This window comes from Equus asinus, chromosome 22 (genome assembly GCF_041296235.1).
Source record: "Equus asinus isolate D_3611 breed Donkey chromosome 22, EquAss-T2T_v2, whole genome shotgun sequence".
NCBI lineage: Eukaryota > Metazoa > Chordata > Mammalia > Perissodactyla > Equidae > Equus > Equus asinus.
Window position 1 is genome coordinate 57649358 of NC_091811.1, and position 24772 is coordinate 57674129.

Here is a 24772-nt window from a genome sequence, read left to right on the forward strand (position 1 = left end):
GGCAGCTTTAAAATACTGAGAGGAGAAAGTACTGACCCAGAATTCTATTCCTAATGAAAATATGTTGTAAAAATTAAGGCAAAGTAAAGAATTTTTAAAATAAACAAAAGTTGAGGGAGTACATAGCCAACATATCTAGACTACAAGAAATGTTAAAGGAAATCCTTCAGGTAGAAGAAACATGATTCCAGACAGAAATTTGGATCTACACATAGAACAGAAGACCACTAGAAATGGTAAAGATGAAAGTGAATATATAAGACATTGTCTTGGGGCCGGCCCTGTGGCTGAGTGGTTAAGTTCGCATGCTCTGCTGCAGCAGCCCAGGGGTTCACCAGTTTGGATCCTGGGTGCAGACATGACACCTCTCATCAAGCCATGCTGAGGCGGCATCCCACATGCCACAACTAGAAGGACGCACAACAAAAAATATGCAACTATGTACCAGGGGGCTTTTGGGAGAAAAAGGAAAAATAAAATCTTTAAAAAAAAGACAGAGAGAAAACTGAGAAAACCATCATAGAAAATCACCAAATTGAAATGGCTGTCATAAATACATGGGGCAATAAGGGAAATATAGAACAACCAGAAAACAAGAGATAAAATGGCAGTATTAAGCCCTCATATGTCGATAATCACTCTACGTGTAAATGGATTGAATTCTCAAATCAAAAGACACAGAGTGGCATGATGGGTTAAAAAACAAGGCCCAACAATATGCTGCCTCTAGGAAACCCATCTCAGCTCTAAAACAAACACGGGCTCAGAGTTAAGGGATGGAAGAGGATACTCCAAGCAAATGGCAAACAAAAGAAAGCAGGTGTTGCATACTTGTATGAGACAAAGTAGACTTTGAGATAAAATATGCAATGAGAGGGGCCAGCCCAGTGGCATAGTGGTTAAGTTTGCGTGCTCCACTTTGGTGGCCCAGGGTTTGTGGGTTCAGATTCTGGGCACAGACCCAGCATCGCTTGTCAAGCCATGCTATGACAGAATCCCTCATAAGATAGAGGAAGGTTGGCACAGATGTTACCTCAGTGACAATCTTCCTCAAGCAAAAAGAGGAAGACTGGCAACAGATGTTAGCTCAGTGAAATCTTCCTCACCAAAAAAAAAAAAAAAAACAGACAATGAGAGACAAAGAGGGGCAGTATATAATGATAAGAAGGACTTTCCACCAAGAGGACATAACACTTATGAATATACTGCAGCTAACACAGGAGCACAAAGGTATATAAAGCAACAGTTAACAGTCCTAAAGGGAGAAACTAACAGCAACACAATAACTGTAGGGGACCTCAACACTCCACTTACATCAATGGATAGATCATCCAGACAGAAAGTCAACAAGGAAACAGTGGCCTTAAATGAAATGTTAGACCAGATAGACTTAATAAATACATATAGAACATTCCATCTAAAAACAACTGAATACGCATTCTTCTCAAGTACACATGGAACATTCTCAAAGATAGACCATATGTTGGGAAACAAAGCAATCCTCAATAAATTTAAGAAAATTGAAATCATATCAAGCATATTTTGTGGCACAGTGCTATGAAACTGGAAATCAACTGCAAGAAAAAAACTGGGAAAGTCACAAATATGTGGAGACTAAACAACATGCCACTGGACAATCAATGGATCATTGAAGAAAACAAAGGAGAAATCAAAAAATATCTGGGGACAAATGTAAATGAAGATATATTGCACCAACTCATGGGGTGTAGCAAAAGCAGTTGTAAGAGGGAAATTCATAGCAATACAGACCCACATCAACAAATAAGAAAAATCCTAAATAAGTAATTTTAGACTACACCTAACAGAACTAGAAAAAGAAGAACAAACAAAGCCAAAAGTCAACAGAAGGAAGGAAATAATAAAAATTAGGACAGAAATAAATGAAATAGAAACAAAAAAGAAAAAACAGTAGAAAGGATAGTGAAACTAAGAGTTGGTTCCTTGAGAAGATAAACAAAATTCACAAATCCTCAGCCAGACTTACAAAGAAAATAAGAGAGAAGGCTCAAATAAATAAAATTAGAAATAAAAGAGAAGAAATTACAACAGATACCACAGAAATACAAAAGATTATAAGAAAATACTGTGAAAAACTATATGCCAATAAATTGGATACCTAGAAGAAATGGATAAATTCTTAGACTCATGAACCTCCCAAAACTGAATCAAGAAGAAATAGAGAATCTTAGTAGACCAATCACAAGTAAAGAGATTTAAACAGTAATCAAAAACCTCCCAAAAAACAAAATTCCAGGACCAGATGGCTTCTCTGGAGAATTCTACCAAACATTCAAAGAAGATTAAATATCTATCCTTCTCAAACTATTCCAAAAAACTGAAGAAGATGGACCACTCCCTAACTCATTCTATGAAGCCAACATGACCCTGATCCCAAAGCCAGTCAAGGACAACACAAAGAAGGAAAATTACAGGCCAATATCACTGATGAACATAGATGCAAAAATCTTCAACAAAATATTGGCAAACCAAATATAGCAATACCTTAAAAGGATCATACACCCTGATCCACTGGGATTTATACAGTGGACACAGGAATGGTTCAATATCCACAAAGCAACCAATGTGATACACCACGTTAACAAAATGAGGAATAAAAGTCACATGATTATCTCAATAGATGCAGAGACAGGATTTGACAATATCCAACAGCGACTTATGATAAAAATTGTCAATAAAATTGGCATACAAGGAAAGTGCCTCATTATAATGAAGGCCATATGTGACAAACCCACAGCCAACATCATACTCAATGGGGAAAAACATCCCTCTGAGAACAGGAAGAAGACAAGGGTGCCCACTCTTGCTACTCTTATTCTACATAGTACTGGAGGTTTTGGTCAGTGCAATTAGGCAAGTAAAAGAAATAACAGGTAACCAAACTGGTAAGGAGGAAGTGAAACTCTTGCTGTTTGCAGATGACATGATTCTACATACAGAAAACCTAAAGAATCCATCAGAAAACTATTATAAATAGTAAACAATATAGCAAAGTAGCAAGGTACAAAGTTAACTTACAAAAATCAGTTTCATTTCTGTACTCTAAAAACAAACTAACAGAAAGGGAAGTCAAGAATACAATCCAATTTACAGTTGCAACAAAAAAATAAAATATCTAGGAATAAATTTAACCAAGGAGGTGAAAGACCTATACCCTGAAATCTATAAGACATTATTGAAAGAAAGCAAAGATGACATAAAGAATTGGAAAGATATTCCATGCACATGGATTGGAAGAATAAACATAGTTAAAATGTCCATATTACCTAAAGCAATCTACAGACTCAATGCAATCCCAACCAGAATCCCAATGACATTCTTCACAGAAATAGAACAAAGAATCCTAAAATTTATGTGGAACAACAAAAGATCTTGAATAGCTAAAGCAATCCTGAGAAAAAAGAACAAAGCTGGAGGCATTATAATCCCTGACTTCAAAATATACTGCAAAGCTATAGCAATCAAAACAGCATGGTACTGGTACAGAAACAGACACACAGATGAACGGAACAGAATTCAGAGCCCAGAAGTGAAACCACACAGCTGTGGACAGCTAATCTTCAACAAAGAAACCAAGAACATACAATGGAGAAAGTAAAGTCTCTTCAATAAATGGTGTTGGGAAAACCGAACAGCCACATGCAAAAGAATGAAAGTAGACCATTATATTATGCCACACACAAAAATTAACTCAAAATGGATTAAAGACCTGAATTTAATACCTGAAACCATAAAACTCTTAGAAGAAAACATAGGCAGTTACATTGTTTGACGTTGGTCTTAGGAGGACAGCATCTTTTCTAATACCTTGTCTACTCAAGCATGGGAAACTAAAGAAAAAAATCAACAAATGGGACTACATCAGACTAAAGAGCATCTTCAAGGCAAAGGAAACCAGGAACAAAATGAAAAGATAATCCACTAACTTGGAGAAAATATTTGCAAATCATATATCCAACAAAGGGTTAATTTCCAAAATATATGAAGAACTCATACAACTGAACAATTAAAAAAAACAAACAACCCAATCAAAAAATGGGCAGAGGATATGAGCAGACATTTTTCCAAAGAAGATATACAGAGCCAACAGACACATTAAAAGATGTTTAACATCAATAATTATTAATGAAATGCAAATTAAAACTACAATGAGACATCACCTTACACCTGTCAGAATAGCTATAATTACCAAGACCAAAAATAACAAATGTTGGAAAGGTTGTGGAGAAAAGGGAACCGTCATACACTGCTGGTAGGAATGCAAACTGGTGCAGCCACTATGGAAAAGAGTATGGAGATTACTCATAAAATTAGGAATATAAATATCATATGACCCAGCTATCCCACTGCTGGGTATTTATTCAAAGAACGTGAAATCAACAATTCAAAGAGACTCATGCATGCCTATGTTGCATTGCATTGCAGCATCATTCACAACAGCCAAGATGTAGAAGCAACCCAAGTGCCCCTCAACTGATGAATGGATAAAGAAGATGTGGTGTATATATATACAATGGAATACTACTCAGCCATAAAAAAAGACAAAATCATCCCATTTGCAAAAACATGAATGGACCTTGAAGCTATTATTTTAAGTGAAATAAGCCAGTCAGAGAAAGACAAACACCACATGATTTCACTCATATGTGGAAGATAAATACACGGACAAAGAGAACAGACTAGTGGTTACCAGAGGGGAAGGGGGTTGGGGAGTGGGCCAAAGGGGTAAAGGGGCACATACATATGGTGACAGACAAAAATTAGACTATTGGTGGTGAACATGGTGCAGACTCTACAGAAACTGAAAAGAAGAAAGAAAGAAAGAAATATTAATAAAAGGCCACCCTTGAAATTACCCAGAGGTTACATGTAGCAAATAAAAAAGATTGTTTTATTTATCTGGGTAAATCCTAAAGAATAAGTAGTCGTGTTTCTGAAGATTTATACTCACTTGCAAGGCTGACATTGTTTTGATTGTTGATACCATGATATTTTTATATCATTTACTTTTTATGATAATAGAAGGTAATCACATGCTTAGTGTTTAAAAAATTGGGAGAAAGCAAACTATAAGGAAGAAAATAAAAGTCTCATAATCATTTGAAAAAAAAGAAGATATGGGATATATATATATACAATGGAATATTGCTCAGGTGTAAAAACAAAAAAAAGATGAAATCTTGCCATTTGCAACAACATGGGATGCACATTGAGGGTATTATCCTAAATGAAACAAGTCAGAAGGAGAAAGACAAATACTATATGATTTCACTCACATGAGGAATATAACAACAAAAACAAAAACCAAACAAACTTACAGAAGCAGAAAACAGATTGGTGGTTACCAAAGAGGAAAGGAGGTGAGGGGAGGGCAATTATATGATGATGAATGGAAACTACACTTTTGGTGGTGAGCACGCTACAATATATGCAGATGTCAAATTATAATGTTGTACACCTGAAACCTATGCAATATTCTAAACCAATGTCGCCTTAATAAAATTAATAAATAAATAATCCATGCTAACAGATGAAGTTACAAGTAAAATTATAAAACATTTTGATTCGAATGAAAATGAAAGCACAATATATAAAAGTTTATGGCTCAGAGCTAAAGCAGTACTTATAGGGAAATGTATTGCATTAAATGCTTATGTCAGAAAACAAGGGTCTCAAATCAATAATCTAGCTTGTTGATTAATAAACTAGAAAAACAACAGCAAAAATAGACTCAAAGTAAGAAGTATATAAGGCAAACAAAAGTAGAATCAATAAAATTGAAAACAGAGAAATGACAGAGAAAATGAAGAAACCCAAAAACTGATGCTGAAAAGACCAATAAAATTGATAAACCTCCAGCCAGACTGGCCAGGAAAGAAAAAGAGAAAAAGTACAAATTATTAATATCAGAAATGAAGGAGGAAACATCACTGAAGATTCTGTAGGCATTAAAAGGATAATAACTATTATGAACAACTTTGTGCCAATAAATATTATAATTTGAGTGAAACAAACAAATTACTTGAAAGATACAAATTGCTGAAGCTCATTCAAGAAAGGATACATATTCTGAAGATTCTGATAACCATTAAATAAATAGAACTTGTGAGGCCAGCCCAGTGGTGTAGTGATTAAGCTCATGAACTCCACTTTGGGGGCCCAGGGTTCACAGGTTCAGATCCTGGGTGTGGGTCTATCCTTGCTCATCAAGCCATGCTGCGGCAACATCCCACATAAAACAGAGGAAGATTGGCACAGATCTTATCTCAGTGACAATCTTCCTCAAGCAAAAAGAGGAAGATCAGCAACAGATGTTAGCTCAGGGCCAATCTTCCTCACAAAAAAAAAGAAAAAGAAATAGAATTTGTAGTTAAAAACCTCCAAAAAGAAAACTCCTGGCCTAATTGTCTTTACTGGCATCTTTTACCAGACATTTAAGGAATAAATAATACCAATTCTCCATTAATTCTTCCAGAAAATTAGAAGAGAAGGAAACATTTTCCAACTCATTCAAGACCAGCATCACCCTCACGCCAAAACAAATAAATACACTTCAAGAAAAGAAAACTACAGACCAATATCCTTCATGGACCTGGATGCAAAAGTCCTGAATAAAATATTATCAAATCAAATCCAGCAATATATTTTTTAAAAAGACAATATGTCACAACCACTGGCCAGAAATATAAGGTTAACTTAACATTCAAAATATCCATCAATGCATATGCCAAAACTTGTCAAGATGTATATATTAAATATGTACAATTTTTCGTGTCAATTATACCTCAATAAAGATTTTTAAATTAAATTAAATTAAAAGTTTGCTAACTTGCTAGAAGGATCAATTAACTCATTAATTTTAGAATGAAATTAAAAATAATCCATCAATGTAATCACTATATCAAGAGAAAAACTTAAAATATATAATTATCTTAAGTACAGAAAATGCATTTTTAGAAATTCTACATGCATTCATGATTTTTTTAAAAACTCCTAGCAAATTAGAAATAATGTAAATTTTTCAACCAAATAAAGGATATCCATAAAAAACCAATAACTAATATCAACCTTAGTGGGAAAAGCTGAATGTCTTTCACCTAAGTTTGGGAAGAAGATAAGGATGTCCATTATCACCACTCATATTCAACATTGTAATAAAGGTCCTAGCCAGTGAAATAAAGCATGAAAAAAAATATTGCAAAGGAAGAAATAAAACTGTCTGTATTCGAGTATACATGATCATCAACACAGAAAATTTCAAAGATGCTACAAAAATCTACTAGAACTAATACATGAATTTAATAAGATCACAGAATAGAAGTAAATGTATACAAATCAACTGTATTTCTAAGACAAGATTCCGCCATTTGCGACAACATGGATGGTCCTTGAGGATATTATGATAAGCAAAATAAGCCAGACAGAGAAACACAAACACCATATGATTTGAGTCATGTGGAAGGTAAACAAACACATGGGTAAGGAGAACAGATTGGTGGTTACCGGAGGGGAAAGGAGTAGGGGGAGGGCAAAAGGGGTAAAGGGGCAAATATGTCTGGTGACAGATAAAAACTAGACTATTGGTGGTGAACATGATGCAGTATATACAGAAAATGACATATAATAATATACACCTGAAACATACACAATGTTATAAGCCAATATGACTTCAATAAAATAACTTTTTTTAAAGTAGAATCCTAGACTTTTCTGTGGAACACAGAACTGAGAATAAGTGTTTAGAAACTTTTACAACAATTTACAAAGTAAATTTTGTCTATTAAATCTAAAACAAAAATAAATTAGGGTTTGGCAAAAAAGTACTCTGGCAAAAGAAAAGAAAAATCAATTATATTTCTATATATTAACAACAAACAATTACTAGAGTTGGCGAGGAAGAGTACCAGAGACAGAGAGCTGCGTAAGTTCCCTAGGTCTGCAGAGGAGCCCCCTGAGTCAGCTGAGTACTGATCAGCTCATGTGTGTGAGGAAACTACTCAAGGCATGACACCACCCAAGGTTTGATGAGTTACTTGTGCCTGGGCTCCTGTGGCTTCTTTCTATATGAGTCACAAAGACATCTAGCTGATCCCATAAAAATGAGATCCCTGAGGCCATCTTCCTGGGGCAAAGACAACAAGGGGTTCTTTTGCACCTAAAGAAACTCATTGATGAATTCCTGTGCCTCCCTTGAGGTTATTTTCATTTGTTCCCAAGAGGGTTAGACCCAGCTTCAAGGTGAGCAGGCAAAAAAGAGACTGAAATTTCAGACGGCGTCATGAAGAGTATGGAAAAGGTGAGCAAACACCTCTTCACAATATTCTACAACACGATAAGTATAGGGAAGCCTCCTGCAGCTCAAAAACACTGAAATTAAAACAAATGGAAAGACATCTAATTTACAGCATGCCCTTAAGAGCTATAAAGTGCTGTTAGAAACTGAAAAACTAAGACTCAGGAAAGGGAAAGAATTGTCTGAGTTCTCAGGGTTAGTAACAGAACTAGCGCTGGAATCTGTCTTCACTTCTGATGTAGCAGCAAACTTTCACACGTTCACATCATGCAGAGGTACCCATATGTAAAACCACACCTGAACATAAGATTTTAGCAACAAAATTTTAAACCAAATTAAAATTGCTGAACAGACTGGACATCTATAGATGTGGTGGGACCAGCTAAAATTGTAAGGATCAACAAAGTTGTCTTTGATACCTTCCAATCAGCTCTCAAAAACGTGTATTGACAATCACCAACTACAAAACTAACAACTCACAGTGACACAAATACTCATTTAGGAGCAAGTTCTTAGGTGACTATTTTGTCATTTTCTCCAGAGATTTTTCACGAATTGTCCTGCTTACAACTTGTGGCCAAAGCAACCATAGCACAGGTCCCCCTGAGCACCACTTAGTTTTTTCCCAGAATTGATCCCCAGAGTAAAAGAGTCTATAAAGCAAATATTCCTTTTCATTGGATGGACCTGCTCAGAAGCCTCTTATGTGACCTGAAACTTCAGAACCTTAGATTCCTGGGGGAAACCATGGGCCATAGCACAAGAGGGAAGCTTCCAGCCCCATCTCAGCCTCTCTCTGACCCGTCTGCTGCATGGCTGGGATGTTGAAGAGCAACAGAATTTAGTCCTTGGATAGCTATGCTTTAGGATTGTTGCTGCTGAAGGGGCAGAAATGTTGGAGAAGACCAGCAAGGAATGAAGAATGAGTCAAGAAAAGATTTCTATGGGAATATAATCCCGTGATTATTTCTACAGTGTTGCCTCCACATTTTGCTGCAAGTCTGAGCTCTTTTCATGAAACCACATGGGACATTCAGGCCTGTACACTCCCTGCTCCCTCTTTGGGGGATCGTCAGAGACCTGAGGAGCACATATTGTCCCTGGGCTGGTGAGTTCCTGAGGCCACTTCCCAGACAGTAAGTCATTGTACAGAAAGGGAGGGAGCTGCAGGTCACAGCTTCCCTTGCCAGGCCCCAGAAATGAACCCAGACCAAGGATTCTAGGCAAATTCTCTGCCGCCCCTGGGAGCTCCCTTGTGCTCCTTCTGAGAAAATAACAGACTCAGAATCCTTTAAAAAAAAAAAAAACTGAAGCTAAAAGATAGCTCTCCTTGCCAAAGAGACTATGGCCTCTTTGCAAACACTGGCTGGGGGAGGAGGAGAGACAGGCAGCAGGTCTCTAAGCAAGAATTCTCCAGATGTTTTTAATCATACTTCCCATCAGTAAAAATTTTTAAATGAAGTTGAAGTATCTCCAATATATGTGCATATTAATTTTTAAACTATTTACAGGTACTGCTATATAAATGTATAGTTTATGTTTTAAAACATACACAAAACTAGAATTTTTTAACCAGCTAAAATAAATTTCATAGTTGATCAACTTCAAGACATACAGTTCAACATCTCTGAAACTGGGAGGCATCTTATGATCAGTGATGTTTTAGCATAGTGTCATAGTCTAGTTGGTGGCATCTTTTCTTTCTTAACGGTACATAAAAAAATAGTGTATCTCACATTGATTTGTATCTTATACTTTATGAAATATGCATAACGTGAAGGCTCTCATATCTCATAAATCCTATGATGTGGGTGCCCCCCACATTTAAGGACCTGTTACAGGGACCATAGGGTTCCTGGGCCATTGGTCTCAAACAGAAAGGAATGAGAGAAAATCATTCATTCTTATTTCATAGGTTTCTCCAGGGAAAAGTCTGTTTTCTACTCTGTAATATAACAAGTCTGCGAGCCTCAGAATATCCGACCATGGCAAGGAAACATTCAAGTGGCCTGCACTTATTTTTTAGCTCCTCACTATGGCCCTAGGCCAATAATTAATTTCTGTAGGTTTACCTTCCTCATCAAAAAATGAGTGCAGTAACCCTCATAGTATTTCATTTCTTGTCAATACCATCCTAGCAATCTTTATAGATCACTGTCATATGCCAGGCCCCAGGGATCAGCATGAGAAAGGAGTTTGAGCTCCTGAATAGACACTTTTCCAAAGACACAAATGGCCAACAGGTACATGAAAAAATGCCAACATCACTAATCATCAGGGAAATGCAAACCAAAATTACAATGAGATATCATCTTACACCTGTCAGGACGTCTACCATCAAAAAGAGAAGATAGTAAGTGTTGGTGAGGATGTGGAAAAAAGGGAACCCTTGGTACACTGTTGGTGGGAATGAAAATTGTTACAGCCACTATGGGAAACAGTGTAGAGGCTCCTCAAGAAATTAAAAATAGAATTCCATCAGGTCCAGCAATCCCACTTCTGAGTATCTAGTCAAAGAAAACAAAATCTTTATCTGTATAAAGATATCTGGAGATATCTGTACTCCATGTTCATTGTGGCATTGTTCACAATAGCCAAGGTATGGAAATAGCCTAAGTGTCTGTCAACAGATGAATGACTAAAGAAAATGTGATAGGTAGATAGATAAATATGCACATACACACACACACAGAGGAATATTATTCAGCCTCAGAAAAAGAGGGAAATCCTTCCGTTTGCAATAACATAGATGAAACTGGAGGGCATTATGCTAGATGAAATAAGCCAGACAGAGAAAGACAAATACTGTATTATATCACTTATATGTGGAATCTAAATAAAAAGTCAAATTCATAGAAACAGAGAGTAGAATGGTTGTTGCCAGGGGCTGGGTGTTGGGGGAAATGGGGAGATGTCGGTCAAAGGGTACAAAATTTCAGTTATAAGATGAATAAGTTCTGAGAACCTAATGTATAACATGGTGACTATAGCTGGGAGTGCTGTATTGTATAAATAAAATTTGCTAAAAGAATATAACTTAAATATTCTCACACACACAAAAAAATGGTTAATGTGTGAGATGATGGATGTGTTAATTAACTGGAAGAAGGAAATCCTTTCACAATGAACACGAATATCAATTCATCACATTGTACACTTTAAAGATCTTTCCATTTCATTTGTCAAATTTTATTTTTCAAAGCTGGCGGGAGAGAAGCAGAGGAATTTGAGTAAAAATGAGTAAGACCTTCCCAATCTTCAAGTAACTTACAATGTGGATGCAAATGTCAGGCAATTTTTAATAAGGGTTCAATGGAAGCAAACAGCCAGGTGAGTGAAAATGGCTTCTTATTCCAAAATTACGTGCTCCATATGTGAGCAATGCTTTAGGAAGTAGGAAGTTTCGTTGTGAATACAGACCTAAGAAGCAGGTATACTGAGGAGAAGTGAAGATAAGTGCTAAGATACACACGTGAACAGAAGACAGTCCCTGAGCTCAGGGTGTTTGTGTCTGGCAGGGAAGACAGACTCCATCCTATATAACTGACTCCATGAAAATATAACAGAGGCACAAACCATGTGTTATGGGAGCTGAGAGGAGGCAGTTAATTCAGCCTAGAGCTTAAGGGAAATGCCTCATATAAGAAGTCAGACTTCAGCTGGAACTTGAATAGGTATTTGCCAGTTCTAAAGAGGATTGGGGAGCAGCAGAGAATTCTTTGAAGGCGTTCTCATAGGAAATAAAAGGAAGGAATAAAAGAAAGAAAAGAGAGAGGGAAGAAAAGAGGGAGAGAGGAAAGCCACTGACATTGAATAATTCCTTAAAGACTCTGAAAGAGGTGGCTTTTCTGACTAGGGAAGGGCCTACAGAAGCTTCTGCTCTGCTTCCTTGATCCATGGGAGGCAGCAGACAGGTAAAGGAGTGATGGACTTCAGGAGGAATTTTCCTCTTCCTCATCCTAGTTTCTGATGCTTCTGTCCACCAGGTTTGCACTGTAAAAGGCCTGAGGTCCACAATGGCCAATCAGAATGTATTGACTGAGTTCTTCCTCCAAGGCCTGACAGACACCAAAGAGCTTCAGGTGGCAGTTTTCCTGCTCCTGCTGGCTGCCTACCCCATAACTGTCTCTGGAAACCTGGCCATCATCAGCCTGACCTTGCTGGACACCCGGCTGCAGACCCCTATGTACTTCTTCCTCCGGAATCTGTCCTGCTTAGAAATTTGGTTCCAGACCGTCATCGTGCCCAAGATGTTACTCAACATTGCCACAGGGACCAAGACCATCAGTTTTGCTGGCTGCATCACTCAGGACTTTTTCCACATCTTCCTGGGGGCCACAGAGTTCTTCCTCCTCGCAGCCATGGCCTATGACCGGTACATTGCCATCTGCCAGCCCCTCCGCTACCCCATCCTCATGAGCAGCAGAATCTGCACACAGCTCATCCTCACCTGCTGGCTGGGAGGATTCTCCTTTGGCATCGTGCCTGTCATCCTGACCAGTCAGCTTCCATTCTGTGACGTCCACATCAACCACTTCTTCTGTGACTATACGCCTCTAATGGAAGTGGTCTGCAGTGGGCCAAATGTGCTAGAGATGGTGGATTTTACCCTGGCCTTGGTGGCACTGCTCAGCACTTTGGCACTGATCACTCTATCCTACGTCCAGATCATTCGGACAATTGTCAGGATCCCCTCAGTCCAAGAGAGAAAGAAGGCTTTCTCCACCTGTTCCTCCCGTGTCATTGTGGTCACCATGTGCTATGGCAGCTGCTTCTTCATGTATGTCAAGCCCACTCCAGGCAAGGGGGTTGATCTCAACAAAGGAGTGTCCCTAATAAATACAATTATCGCCCCCTTCTTGAACCCCTTCATCTATACTCTCAGAAACCACCAAGTTAAGCAAGTAGTGAAAGACCTGGTCAGAAAAATGTCTTGGCTCCAAAATAAATAACAGCCCTACAAGGTACCTTCCAGGGAAACATGAGAGATCCCCCCAGAGTCCAAAAATTCTATGAAAAGTATTTTCAAAGTGAAGCTTTCACTAATAGTCTCTTCAGAATTCTTAAATCTTTTCCAGCTTCTATCCACTTCCTGGACCCACTCCCATATTTTAGGTATTTGTTATGGTAGCACCCCACTTCCAGGTACTGAAATCTGTATTACTTACCTACTGCTGCTTTTCAAATTACCCCAAAAACCAAGTGACTTAAAACAACAAACAATTACTATCTCATGGATTCAATGGGCTGGAAATCTGACTTAATGTCTCTCATGAGGTTGCAGTCAAGCTGTCAGCCAGGGCTCTGGCCTCATCTGAAGGCATGACTGATGGGGGGGTTGTTCCAAGCTCACTCATGAGGTTGTTGGCAGGATTCAATTCTTTACAGGCTGTTGGCCAGAGGCCTCTTTCAGTTCCTTGCCACGTGGGCCTCTGCAAAAGGTAGTCCATAACATGGCAACTGGAACCCACCAAATCAAGTGAGCCAGTGTTTTTGTAAGCCAATTTCAGAAATGTCATTCCATCACTTTGCCATATTTTATTTCTTAGAAGTAATGCATTAGGTCCAGCCCACACTCAAAGGAGAGGAGTACACAAGGGCATGAACTAAGAGGTGAGGATTATTGGGAGTCATCTTAGAGGCTGCCTACTGCCTTAACCTTTTTATTTTACAAATGAGGAAACTGAGGCCAAGAGCCCAGGGCCCTTGACTACAGAATTTTTCAGTGTAAACAGTCATTATCATATCCCTTTCAATTAACTAGCAGTATAAAAAATTTATGTATGTGTTTTAGAAAAGAATAGGATGACTCTACATGCAGTCAATACTCAGGATGATTTAGCTAGAGAGATTACTTTTTTTTTTTAAGATTGTCACCTGAGCTAACAACTGTTGCCAATCTTTTTTTTTTGTTTGGCCCATTCGTCTTTCCCCGTAAAGCCCTCCAGTACATAGTTGCATATTCTAGTTGTGAGTGCCTCTGGTTGTGGTATGTGGGACGCCGCCGCAGCATGGCCTGATGAACAGTGCCATGTCCACATCCAGGATCCAAACTGGAGAAACCCTGGGCCACCAAAGTGGAGCACACAAACTTAATCACTCGGCCACAGGGAGGGCCCCTAGAGAGATTACTTTTAAGGATAATAAGACACAGAGATTTATCAAGAGTTTCTTCTCTCTGCTGTTGCCAAGAAACTAATAAAACTCAATGGATGACAACAATTCTAAATCTGGGACTGACTTGCTAACTGGGAGACAAATGAGATGCTTGAAAATATAGGAAAACATGTCCCCTGTAGTTGGAGACGACTCCTTGCTTTCCTGCCTGATGCTGACATCTCCTTTAGGTCCCCTCTCAAGCTTCTATGTAGGCCGAAGAATGAGCCACTTCCAGACGCAGAATTAGTAGGGTGAAGTTCCAAGTTCATTCTCCAGAGGATCAGCAGGCCCTCCCTTCCTACCACCCAACCCACTAACAACCACTTCCTTATCCCTCCTCAGCTCTCAGGACCCTTTTTCTTTCTTCAGGAAAATGAACCTGAAAGAGAGTGTTGTCTTCATATTTGTTCTTACCTCTTCCCCCTGCTTTCCTCCAAGTCTCATATCTCGTTTCAATGCTCCACTCCTCTGCAAACCACACCCAGTGTTTCTCCTATACTTCACCTTCCACTGAATCAGAATCACCCCTGGTGCCCTCTGGTGTCCCAGAGCCACTCAACACTACCTTTGAGCTGAGCTTGAAAGTCAAGCTTGACACTGTTTCACTGCATTAGCCCAGAGCCACCTGGCCCCTTAGATAATTATTTTTACCACACATAAAGACATGCATTATTTCACATATCATTTCTTGCCTTCCAGCAATAGAGCCCATAGCCATTATCCCAAACCTTTTCTATTCTCTTTTACTACACAATCCCTACTCTCGCCTCCTCTTTGGAAAGGAAAGGAGTAAGGGGGATTTGAGGGAGGACTGAGGAATCCAAGAAAAAAGTTTCTAGTATTCGAATCTAAGCTATGAAAGCAAGAACATCCCTGTGGGACCAAAACCACAGCTCCTTGTGAGGTCAGGGAAGAGGGTGAAACAAGAGAGAGGAGGGTAAGAGCCGGAATAGAGAGCACTGAAAAGCATATAGTATCCCCCAATGGCAAGTCTGAACATTCCTCTGTCGGGGGGTGGGGGGTGCAGCTCTAAAATTCCCAGGAACACAGGCTATTAAGGGGAGATTAAGGGGAGATTTGAGTCACACACACAACCATAAGCTTCCTTGGGCTCCAGCTGTCATCATCATCAAAGGCCCCATTGATAGACTTCCAGCCCTTAGGTCTCACTTGCCCTCCTGGTCTCTACCCAGGTCCATCATGCCGGACCCCATCGTGTTCACCCCAATATTGGCCTTCTCTTCCTCTGCTCCCAAGATGGCATGATCGGGAAGAAAACATGAGGCCCCTAGACCTGGCCTATCTTGGGTTCATGCCATTCCATTCAAACCTGGCCCTCACAGCTGCTCAGAAATTCATTTAATCACCTCTTAAATCCCTGACAAATATCCCCCCAAGATACTATTTCTTTCTTGAATCATGTGACCCCTGCCCTTTCCCTCTCTTTTTCTCTTCTGTGAGATTATCACCTACTTTTTAGAAAAGGATGAAGGTGTGCAGCTTAAGCTCAGAAATATCCGCTCCCTTCACCTCTGCATATCTCCAAGCCACAGCCACCTTCTCATCCTCCCCTCTCAGAAGGGGAGTTATCTCTGCAGCTCTGTTAGCTCAAAAGAGTCAGCGTAAGGAAGAGGCATTAAAAAGAATGCAAACTCTCGAGCTGAGCACAACTGAGTTTAAATCCTCCTTCTCCTGCTTTCTAGTTACGTGGCCTTGAGCAAGATACTTCTTCCCTCTGAACCTTGGTTTCCTCTCCTAAAAATCTATCTGCAGTGAAAAACATTTGGTGCTTGCAGGCCTTTTCTTACCCTCCCCTCCCAGAGAGCTGGCCCCTCACTCACAGGACTGAGCCCTCATTGCCTTTGAAAACGTGCCTCTCTCCATGTTGCCTCTTTTGAGGTAATAGGGATGCAGACAGACTTCCTCTTCTGAGAGGAGTTTATTCCCCAAACTAGCCCCAAGTCATTCCCATTTACATCCATGGCTTCACCATCCTTTCACTCATTGGTGTGAGACATCTTGAAGTTGTCTCTGACTCTTCCTGCAATCTGTCACCCATCCTGTTGTGTCTTCCTTCAAAAATCCCTCTCAGATTAGCTCTACCTCTGTATTTCAACACTCATCACATAGTCTACATGTCAAATATGACCAACTATCAGAGACTGCAGAAATGATGGTACATTCTTCACCTCCCTGTAGCCACCCTCTTTGGTACTACCCTCCCACACTGACTCTTGGTTTAGCCATGTGGCTTGCATTGGACAATATGATGCTAATAAACATAATGCAATGAGAAACTCAAAAAGCCCTTGAAACCCTCTGACTGCCATGTGAACAAGCCTGGGCTAGATGATAAAAGACTCATGGCCTGCTTACTCCCATCACTCTTTCTGATAATAATCACACACACACATAGTCTGTTGCCCCAACACAGAACTGCCCAGCTGACCAGCATCCAACTGAGGGTACATGAATGAGCCCATCAAAGACCAATAGAACAACCACCCAAATGAGCCCAGCCCAAGTTGCCAACCCAAAGAATGATGAACTAAATCAATGTGGTTGTTTTAAGCCACTAAGTATTGAAGTGGTTTATTACTCAACAAAAAGTAAGCATATATGGTAAACACATGCTGTGTCCTGGTTAAGCATCAAGATTAAGAAGTGAGGGACAGGGCCAGCCCTGGTGGCCTAGTGGTTAAGTTTGGTGCACTCCTCTACAGTGGCCTGGGTTCGGTTCCCGGGTGTGGACCAACACCACTTGTCTGTCAGTGGCCATGCTGTGGTGGTGGCTCACATACAAAAGAAAAAAGAAGAAGATTGGTAGTGGATGTTAGCTCAGGGTGAATCTTCCTGAGGAAAAAATAAAAAGTGAGGGACAGAAAGCATTTATCCATGGGAGATGATGTTGGTTTGATCAGGTCAGGAAAGAGAACCTGGTCTCTTCTTATCTATGGTCATGGGAGACAGGAAGTTATCAGAAAATAGGCTCTAAACAGGAGGCATATTGAAGCAGAATTATTTACTTTTCTTCTGGGGCATTCTATGCCCTCCTCACAGGTATTACGGCCCTGAAGTAAGACTCAGCTGGGGAGGCTGGCCGGGTAGATTTTGAAAGTCTTATCCCAAGCAGCCTGACTAGAACACATTCTCCATGTGAAATGAGGTTTCCCAGAAAGCTCAGAAACCACTTGTGGCCTCAAGTCCCCACACTCATCAGAGCATTTCAGGGACACCCTTTTCCAGGGACTCTGTCTCCCGAGAATAAAATTCTCACATGAAGGTGATGGTCTGTTCAGTCTGAGTCTGTCCTTCTCACAAGCAATGGAAGACGGTCAGGCAGGAGGAGGGTGTGCTGATTTGCTCACTTCCCAGCCTGAATCCGTCTTAAGTGAATGTATCCATTTCATTTGCCCAAACCCGTTGAAGACATACACAAAATTTATGAGCCAGGTGCAAAGCAGACAAATGCTCTGTGTGCCCACCGTGTGCAGTCTCACATCGAACACTAGCCCACTGCATCAGCACCTCACAAATTCATTCCGTCTCCCACTGCAAAGTTATGATGATGTGAAGGTAATTCCTGTGTGAGGCCCCCGCCGGATCTATCAAATGGGGCAGAGGGATTGAGGACCCACCATGCTGTTTACAACATGTACACGTAACAGAAACCAGATTCCCAAGGCGTGGAATCAATATTCCAGTGATAATCTAGGTAAGGGACTCCCTCTCGTGGGATATTCCATTTTTACAATGTTGCACACACCACAGGTAAAGAAATTCTCGAAAGAAGTTGAATTCTCAAACAATGGAATCACTGTCCCAGGACTAATCTAAGCGAACAGCGCCCTCTAGCGGGGATTTTTATTGTTGTTTCGTTTTTTTAAAGAAAATGTTGAACACTAAAGGGGAGGACTCACAGATTAAGGAATTCTGCTTACATACAATTCCCAGCAGCAGTTTTAAGGGCTGTCACTAAAAATTAAAAGAGCAAAGCAAAATCCTCAAAGAAAATAGTCATAATTGACTATACATCTGCTCCCTCCTTATACCTCAAATGGGGAAACAGTAACTTGGAGTTTTCTTTTCCTCCCTTTGCAGTAACACATGCTGAGGCTTTTCCCTGAGGGTGAGGGCCAGAGAGGACTCTGGACTGCTCTCACTTTTCATTCTGTTTTAATGTGTGTAATAAAATTCATCTTGGCTTTTATCCTTGACAAGACAGTACCTTCCAGGGGTAGGGGAGCGGAGGAATGGAGGGAAAAAGAAGAAGGTGAGGAGGAAGAAAAGGAGAAAACAAAGTGTAGGAAGGGAGGGAGCGGGAAAGATGGAAGGGAGGGAGGAAGGGAGGAAGGCAGGAAAAAAAGAAAGAACAGAAGAAGGGAGAGAGCGGAGGGACAGAGGGAGACAGAGAAACTCTAATCTTGAAACTGCCAATTACAAATACATTTTAAGGTGCTGGAAGGATAGCTTCTCCAAAATTACTTTCTACTTGGAAATTTCCTTCCAAGCATAAATTTTTTAATATTTTATTGAGACATAAAACTTTATTTATAAAGATGCAAAAAAAATTTTTTTGAAGCTTCTATTTAAAAGATGAATGAATGACTTAACAAACCATAAAAAGAAATGAATGCATGCATGTGATCTGGCCAGACAGATCTGATGAGCACAGATATTTGTCGATTTTAGTGTTTCTAAGACCATCTATGGTTTCTAGATATACTCAGTTGAAATGACCTTGAAACTATTCAATTAAAATACTATCGAAATCGTGAAATGGCAGAATTTGAGCAATTCATTATGGGATTCATGACTATGTTCTCTATTTTGTCCATTTATGAAAATAAAAAAGTTTTTTAAACATGTAAACACAAAATGCTTTGGATTTAAGTCACTAACGTTTTTGGTCACAGGCCTGATAACCTTTCTAAATAAAAAGAGAAAGCACTCTTTGTAGCTGCGTCAGCCTGCAATGACCCCGCCAGCTTAGAGCAGTGACAGATAAAAGTCAAACACATTTAAATGGCCACAGGCCAACAATCAGCAGCCATTAAAGCCTCTTCTTAGTTTAGTTTTAGAGGAAAATATCAAGCCTTTAAAACAAATTTGACTTGAGGTCTTAGCCATTCTATTCAGAATACCTGGAAACCATGTGTGATCTTAGAGACACTAACATCCACAGGTGTTTTTGCTCATCAGATTGGTCCCAGGCAATGTCCAGCCAGATCATGTCCATACATTCAGCTTTTCAACACAAGTTCCAAAAAGAAGTTGCACCTTTAAGCAAATGAAGTTTTATGTCTTAATATTTTAAAATTTTACGCTTACAAGGAAATCTCCAAGTAGAAAGTAATTTCTGAGAACCCTTCTTGGAACGCCTTAAAATCTACTTGTAAACAGCAGTTTCAAGATCACAGAGTTTCTTTCTCTCTCTCTCTCTATCTCTCATGAGAGAGCTTCTTAACATCTTCTAAGCTGAAAAAAAAACAAGATACTCCTGTTGTCTCTGTTAAAAAGTAATTTTAAAGACTGGCCCCCTGGCCCAGTGGTTAAGTTCCCACGCTCCGCTTCAGCAGCTCAGGGTTTTGCCGGTTCAGATCCTGGGTGTGGACATGGCACCGCTCATCAGGCCATGCTGAGGTGTCATCCAGCATACCAAAACCAGAAGGACCTACAACTAGAATATACAACTATGTACTGGGGAGCTTTGGGGAGAAGAAGAAGAGAAAAGAAAGAAAAAGATTTGCAACAGATGTTAGCTCAGAGCCAAGCTTTAAAAAAAAATAAAGTAATTTTTAAGAGTAACAATTGCGTTGAAAATGTTTCAATTGCACCTTTCTCAGCTAGTATTTAAATTTTAAAAACTTCATATTTACATTCCTAAAACTCCAAAAATTTTAGTAAAACACCGTGTAGTAAAAATCTTGAGGGGCTGATCAGGTGGCGCAGTGGTTAAGTTCGCACATTCTGCTTTGACAGTCCCTGGGTTCACCAGCTCAGATCCCAGGTGTGGACCTACACACTGCTTGGCAAGCCATGCTGTGGCAGGCGTCCCACATATAAAGTAGAGGAAGATGGGCACGGATGTTAGCTCAGGGCCAGTCTTCCTCAGCAAAAAGAGGAGGATTGGCAGCAGATGTTAGCTCAGGGCTAATTTACCTCCAAAAAAAAAATCTTGAGTTATGTTCTAAATACACACAGAGATTATTTGAAATGAGTATCATGAAAAGGAATGTGCATATTGAATGTTGCTGGCTAGAAGAGAGTTTCTGTTGTTTGTTAACAACCATATTGATGGTTAGGGGTCATGTTTTAAGCATTGTACATCCTAACATGATACTTTGTTATTTATAGGTAACATTTTACTGTGTTTAATTATTTTTTAGGAAATTGGAAATTTACGGTTGACATGTATCACATAATATTTTTCCCACCCAAAATGATGGGAAATAGGTTCCCGATTAGCATTTTCACACAGAAACCCTGGTTTTCATGAACTGATTATTCATTTTAAACAATAAAGAAGACGCTTGTGAGAGGATTCAGATACCTCAACAATAACGTTGGAACCTTGAAGACAATGGAATAATACCTTTGAAATTCTAAAGAAAAATTAATTCCATCTAGAAAACTATACCCAGCCAGCTCTCAATCAAGCACAAGGATAAAATAAAGACTTTTTCAGGTATCCAGAGTGCTGCTAGAGTATGTCCTACAGCAAACACGAGTAAACTAAGAAAGAGAAGGACGCTGGATTCAGGAAACAGAAGCTCTACTTCAAGAGAGAGTGAAAAGCATTCCCAGACATGCCCAGATGGAAGCTGTGTGGCAGGCTGGAGAAAAAGCAATCCAGAAAGGAGCCTATAGACACTCACTTCCACGTACCATCCCCTACCAAATACCTCACAAACACCCACAGGTCCATCGTGTTCAAACTGTACACAGATGGCACATCTGCACCCACTGCGTGACCGCACATCTCACTAGCAACACACACACTCCGCGCACTAAGGGCTCAGTTCCCAGACCCTTGGACATTCTTTCTCAGGTCTCAAGTTTAAGAAAAGATTTTTTTTTCCTTGTTCCAAATTCCAAACAGTTTCCTGTTGGCATTCAAGCCAGAGGGCCAACCCACCTTCAGGAGCCTCTTTCTACTTCATACCTCCTCCAAGAGTGTCACCTCCTGCCTTCACAGGTCACCTGGCCATCTAGTCATTCAACAAGCCGTCTACACCTCCACCTATCCATTCTCTGTCCACGTGGCCACTTATCCATCCGTTTATGTGCCTATCTATCAAACAATCAATTTGTCCGTCTGTCTCTCCTGGACTTATTGTCAGCATAGTTTTCAGATCCACAAAGAGCCTTACCACAAACCCCTCTCTAGGGAGCTGCTGTCCCACCCTCGTTTCATGTCTCTGTGAATGAGGCAAGAGTGCCAACCCCCGAGCAGGGAGCCTGGCCCAGTTTCCCTGTCCTCAGGCCCAGAGGAACCTCTGCACAAAATATGCATCAGACAAAGATCTCCAGGGTCACCACATCCTAGAATCAGGAAGGCTTGTCTCCTGGCCTAACCAGAGGGACATCTGAGCTGTTGGTTCACAAACTGGCCCCCGTACAAAGAAGGCAAGGAGAGATCAAAGAAAGAGACAGGCCATTCCATACTGGTATGTGGCAGTTCTAACAAGCAAGGGAACTTGCTTACAAGGCTTATCTTGGGCAGCCACAAGAGGAGTAGATCTCTGCCCCCGCTTGCCAAAATCTTAAGAGTTTGTATAGAGGCCTTAACCGAGTTCAGTCATGTATACCATCCAGATGATCTCAACAAGCCTTTACTCTCTCAAGGCTATGTCCTTGAAAACAACTCCCACTGTGGGAATAGTGGGCAGAGCATATGTTCCAAGGACAGGGGCGGGGGGTGAGGACCAATTGCCCAGGTCCAGCTCACAGGTCAACAGGCAGTCACATCCTCTCGCTGACCTCCTCCAACATGAGCTGAGAGAATAGTGGGACCTCCTGCCAACCGTGTCCTCCTATTCATCCATGAAAGGCTTAAGAGGAGATGCTGATGGCCACCACACACCCTTCCTGAGGAATATCACATTGAAATCTGTGACAGGTTTGGAGAAGAGGGCAAGCAGAGAAAAGAAAGGGAAAGCAAGGAAAGAGTGAAATCAAGAAATGTGGGAGCTGAAAAGCAGAGAAGGGCAAAACTGGAAGACAGAGAGAAACAGAGATGCAGGAATCAAGGACTGAGAGTGAGGAAGGGCACAGAGTTTAGTAAGAAACAAAGGGCAAATAGAACCTTAGTTGAACTCCAAGAAAGGGAATTAAGCTAGCTGTTTGTGTCCAATTTGAAAGCATCATGACAAAACTTAACAAGAGATATAAAGATGTTCAGATGCTTGGTACCTTGAAAACTTATTCTATGGAAATATTTGAATACATGCAAAATTCATACACATAAATTTGTTGGTTGCAAAAGTATCTAAAAGAGCAAAAAGTATAGAAACAAATGTCCAGCAGTACACAACTGGTTTAGCAACTTACGTTCAACAATCTAATGCCTATGGTATGTGTTAAGGAGGAAAGGCAGAAAGCATGTAAAATGAATCAGCATATACACCTAGAATATAATATGTAAAAGTCAATTATAGTCATGTTAAGACGGTAAAATTATGGGGTATGTATTCCAAAATGTTATCAATATTATTGTTGTGTGATCTTTTAATCGATTATATTAAACTAAGACATGAAAAGTATAAGGTAGGGTTGATTAGGTTACCTGAGCGGTAAGCGGACAATGACTGACTGAAGACAGCCACAAAGGCAACCAAGGAATAGTATCCTTGAGTCTCTGATCTTGAGTCAGATGCCCCTTCTACACAACCCTACAGATTGTCAACTCATTATCACCTCCTAGCTTTGTCATTAGCTTCATTGGATGGGCAGGTGGCAGTGTGATCAAGAGTTCAGACTCTAGGGTTGATGTGAACATTGTCACTGTTTCCCCTGAAATGATTAGTCTAAGCCACTCATTGCCATTGGCTCAGGAATGGAAAAGTGACCAAATTCTGGTCAGTGAGACAGGAGGAAAAGTATTCTGGAGGCATCTAGGAACAGTTTCTGTATTAGTCAGCATTTTCCAGAGAAACAGAACTAGTAGAATGTATAGAGAGAGATTTCTTTTAAAGAATTGGTTCACACAATTGTGGGAGCCAGCAAGTCCAAAATCTGTAGGGCAGACCAGCAGGCTGGAAATTCTAGCAAGAGTTGATGTTGCAGTCTTGAGTCCAAAGGCTATTTGAAGACATACTTCCTTCCTCTTTGGGGGACCTCAATCTTTTCTCTTAAGGCCTTCAAGTGTTTGGATGAGGCCCACCCACATTATGGAGAATAATCTGCTTTATTCGAAGTCTACCGATTTAAACATTAATCACTTCCTTAACATATCTTCATAACAACTTCTGGACTAGTTTTTGACCAAACAACTGAGCACTACAGCTTAGTGAAGTTGACACATAAAATTAACCATCAGTTTTCTTTCTTATAAAGGGAGCCTCAGAAAGAGGTGGTCTCTATCCTTTCTCTGAATACTGACTGCTTGAGGACACTAATGAATCACTAAGTCAACAAACCTTGAAGACCACCTGCCTCTGCCTTCCTTTTACGTTAGGAAATGTATTTGTTTATTGTCTAAACCAATTTGAATCAGGTTTCTCTTACTTGTTGCTAAAAGAACAGATACATGAGTCAACTAAACTTAAGTTCTAAGTGCTGCTCCAAAATTTTTAGCACATGACTTAACCTCTCTGAACTTCAGTTTCTTTGTTTGTAACCTGGGAATAGTAAAGATGTCTCACACTTACACTGTCTATGTGATAATAATAATAATAAGCAATTTATTAGAGGAAATAATTGAAAACAAAAGTTATGATGAGAATTTAGGTGGGAATGTAAAGGTCATGAGCTATGCACTGGGTACACCCTCCCTGAGAACTGAGGGCCTAATCAATCGGGGAGTAGGGTTCATCAAAGTAACAAGTCTTAGAATCCAGGTTCACAGATTTCAGTGAGCTTATGCAAATCCTCTTACTATTTCTTCAATTTTCTCCTCTTTTTAATGAAAGGTCACTCATGTAGTAGAGTCTCTGTGTTAATTGTTCTAGAAAATTAAAATTATGTCTAAGACAATGTTTCTTCTTTGAGAATTTGACAGGGAAGGAGTCAAGACTTCTGATTGTGCTTAGGATATAGAAAATTGCAAATAACATCACT

At 40.0% G+C, this 24772-nt stretch overlaps 2 protein-coding genes across 2 annotated transcripts in view; one reads left to right on the forward strand and one right to left on the reverse strand.

The window, feature by feature from the left end:
* LOC106822844 (olfactory receptor 6C2-like) overlaps positions 1 to 24772 on the reverse strand; it is a 153361-nt gene that overhangs the window by 94125 nt on the left and 34464 nt on the right. The window lies entirely within an intron of this gene.
* On the forward strand, positions 12349 to 13284 carry LOC106841233 (olfactory receptor 2AP1-like). Its single transcript, XM_014857094.3, has one exon. The coding sequence runs from the start codon at positions 12349 to 12351 to the stop codon at positions 13282 to 13284; it is 936 nt and encodes a 311-aa protein (XP_014712580.3).

What these genes read in the sequence shown, in the direction of transcription:
- LOC106841233 (XM_014857094.3), top strand. Translation starts at nt 12,349, where the DNA reads ATGGCCAATCAGAATGTATTGACTGAGTTCTTCCTCCAAGGCCTGACA.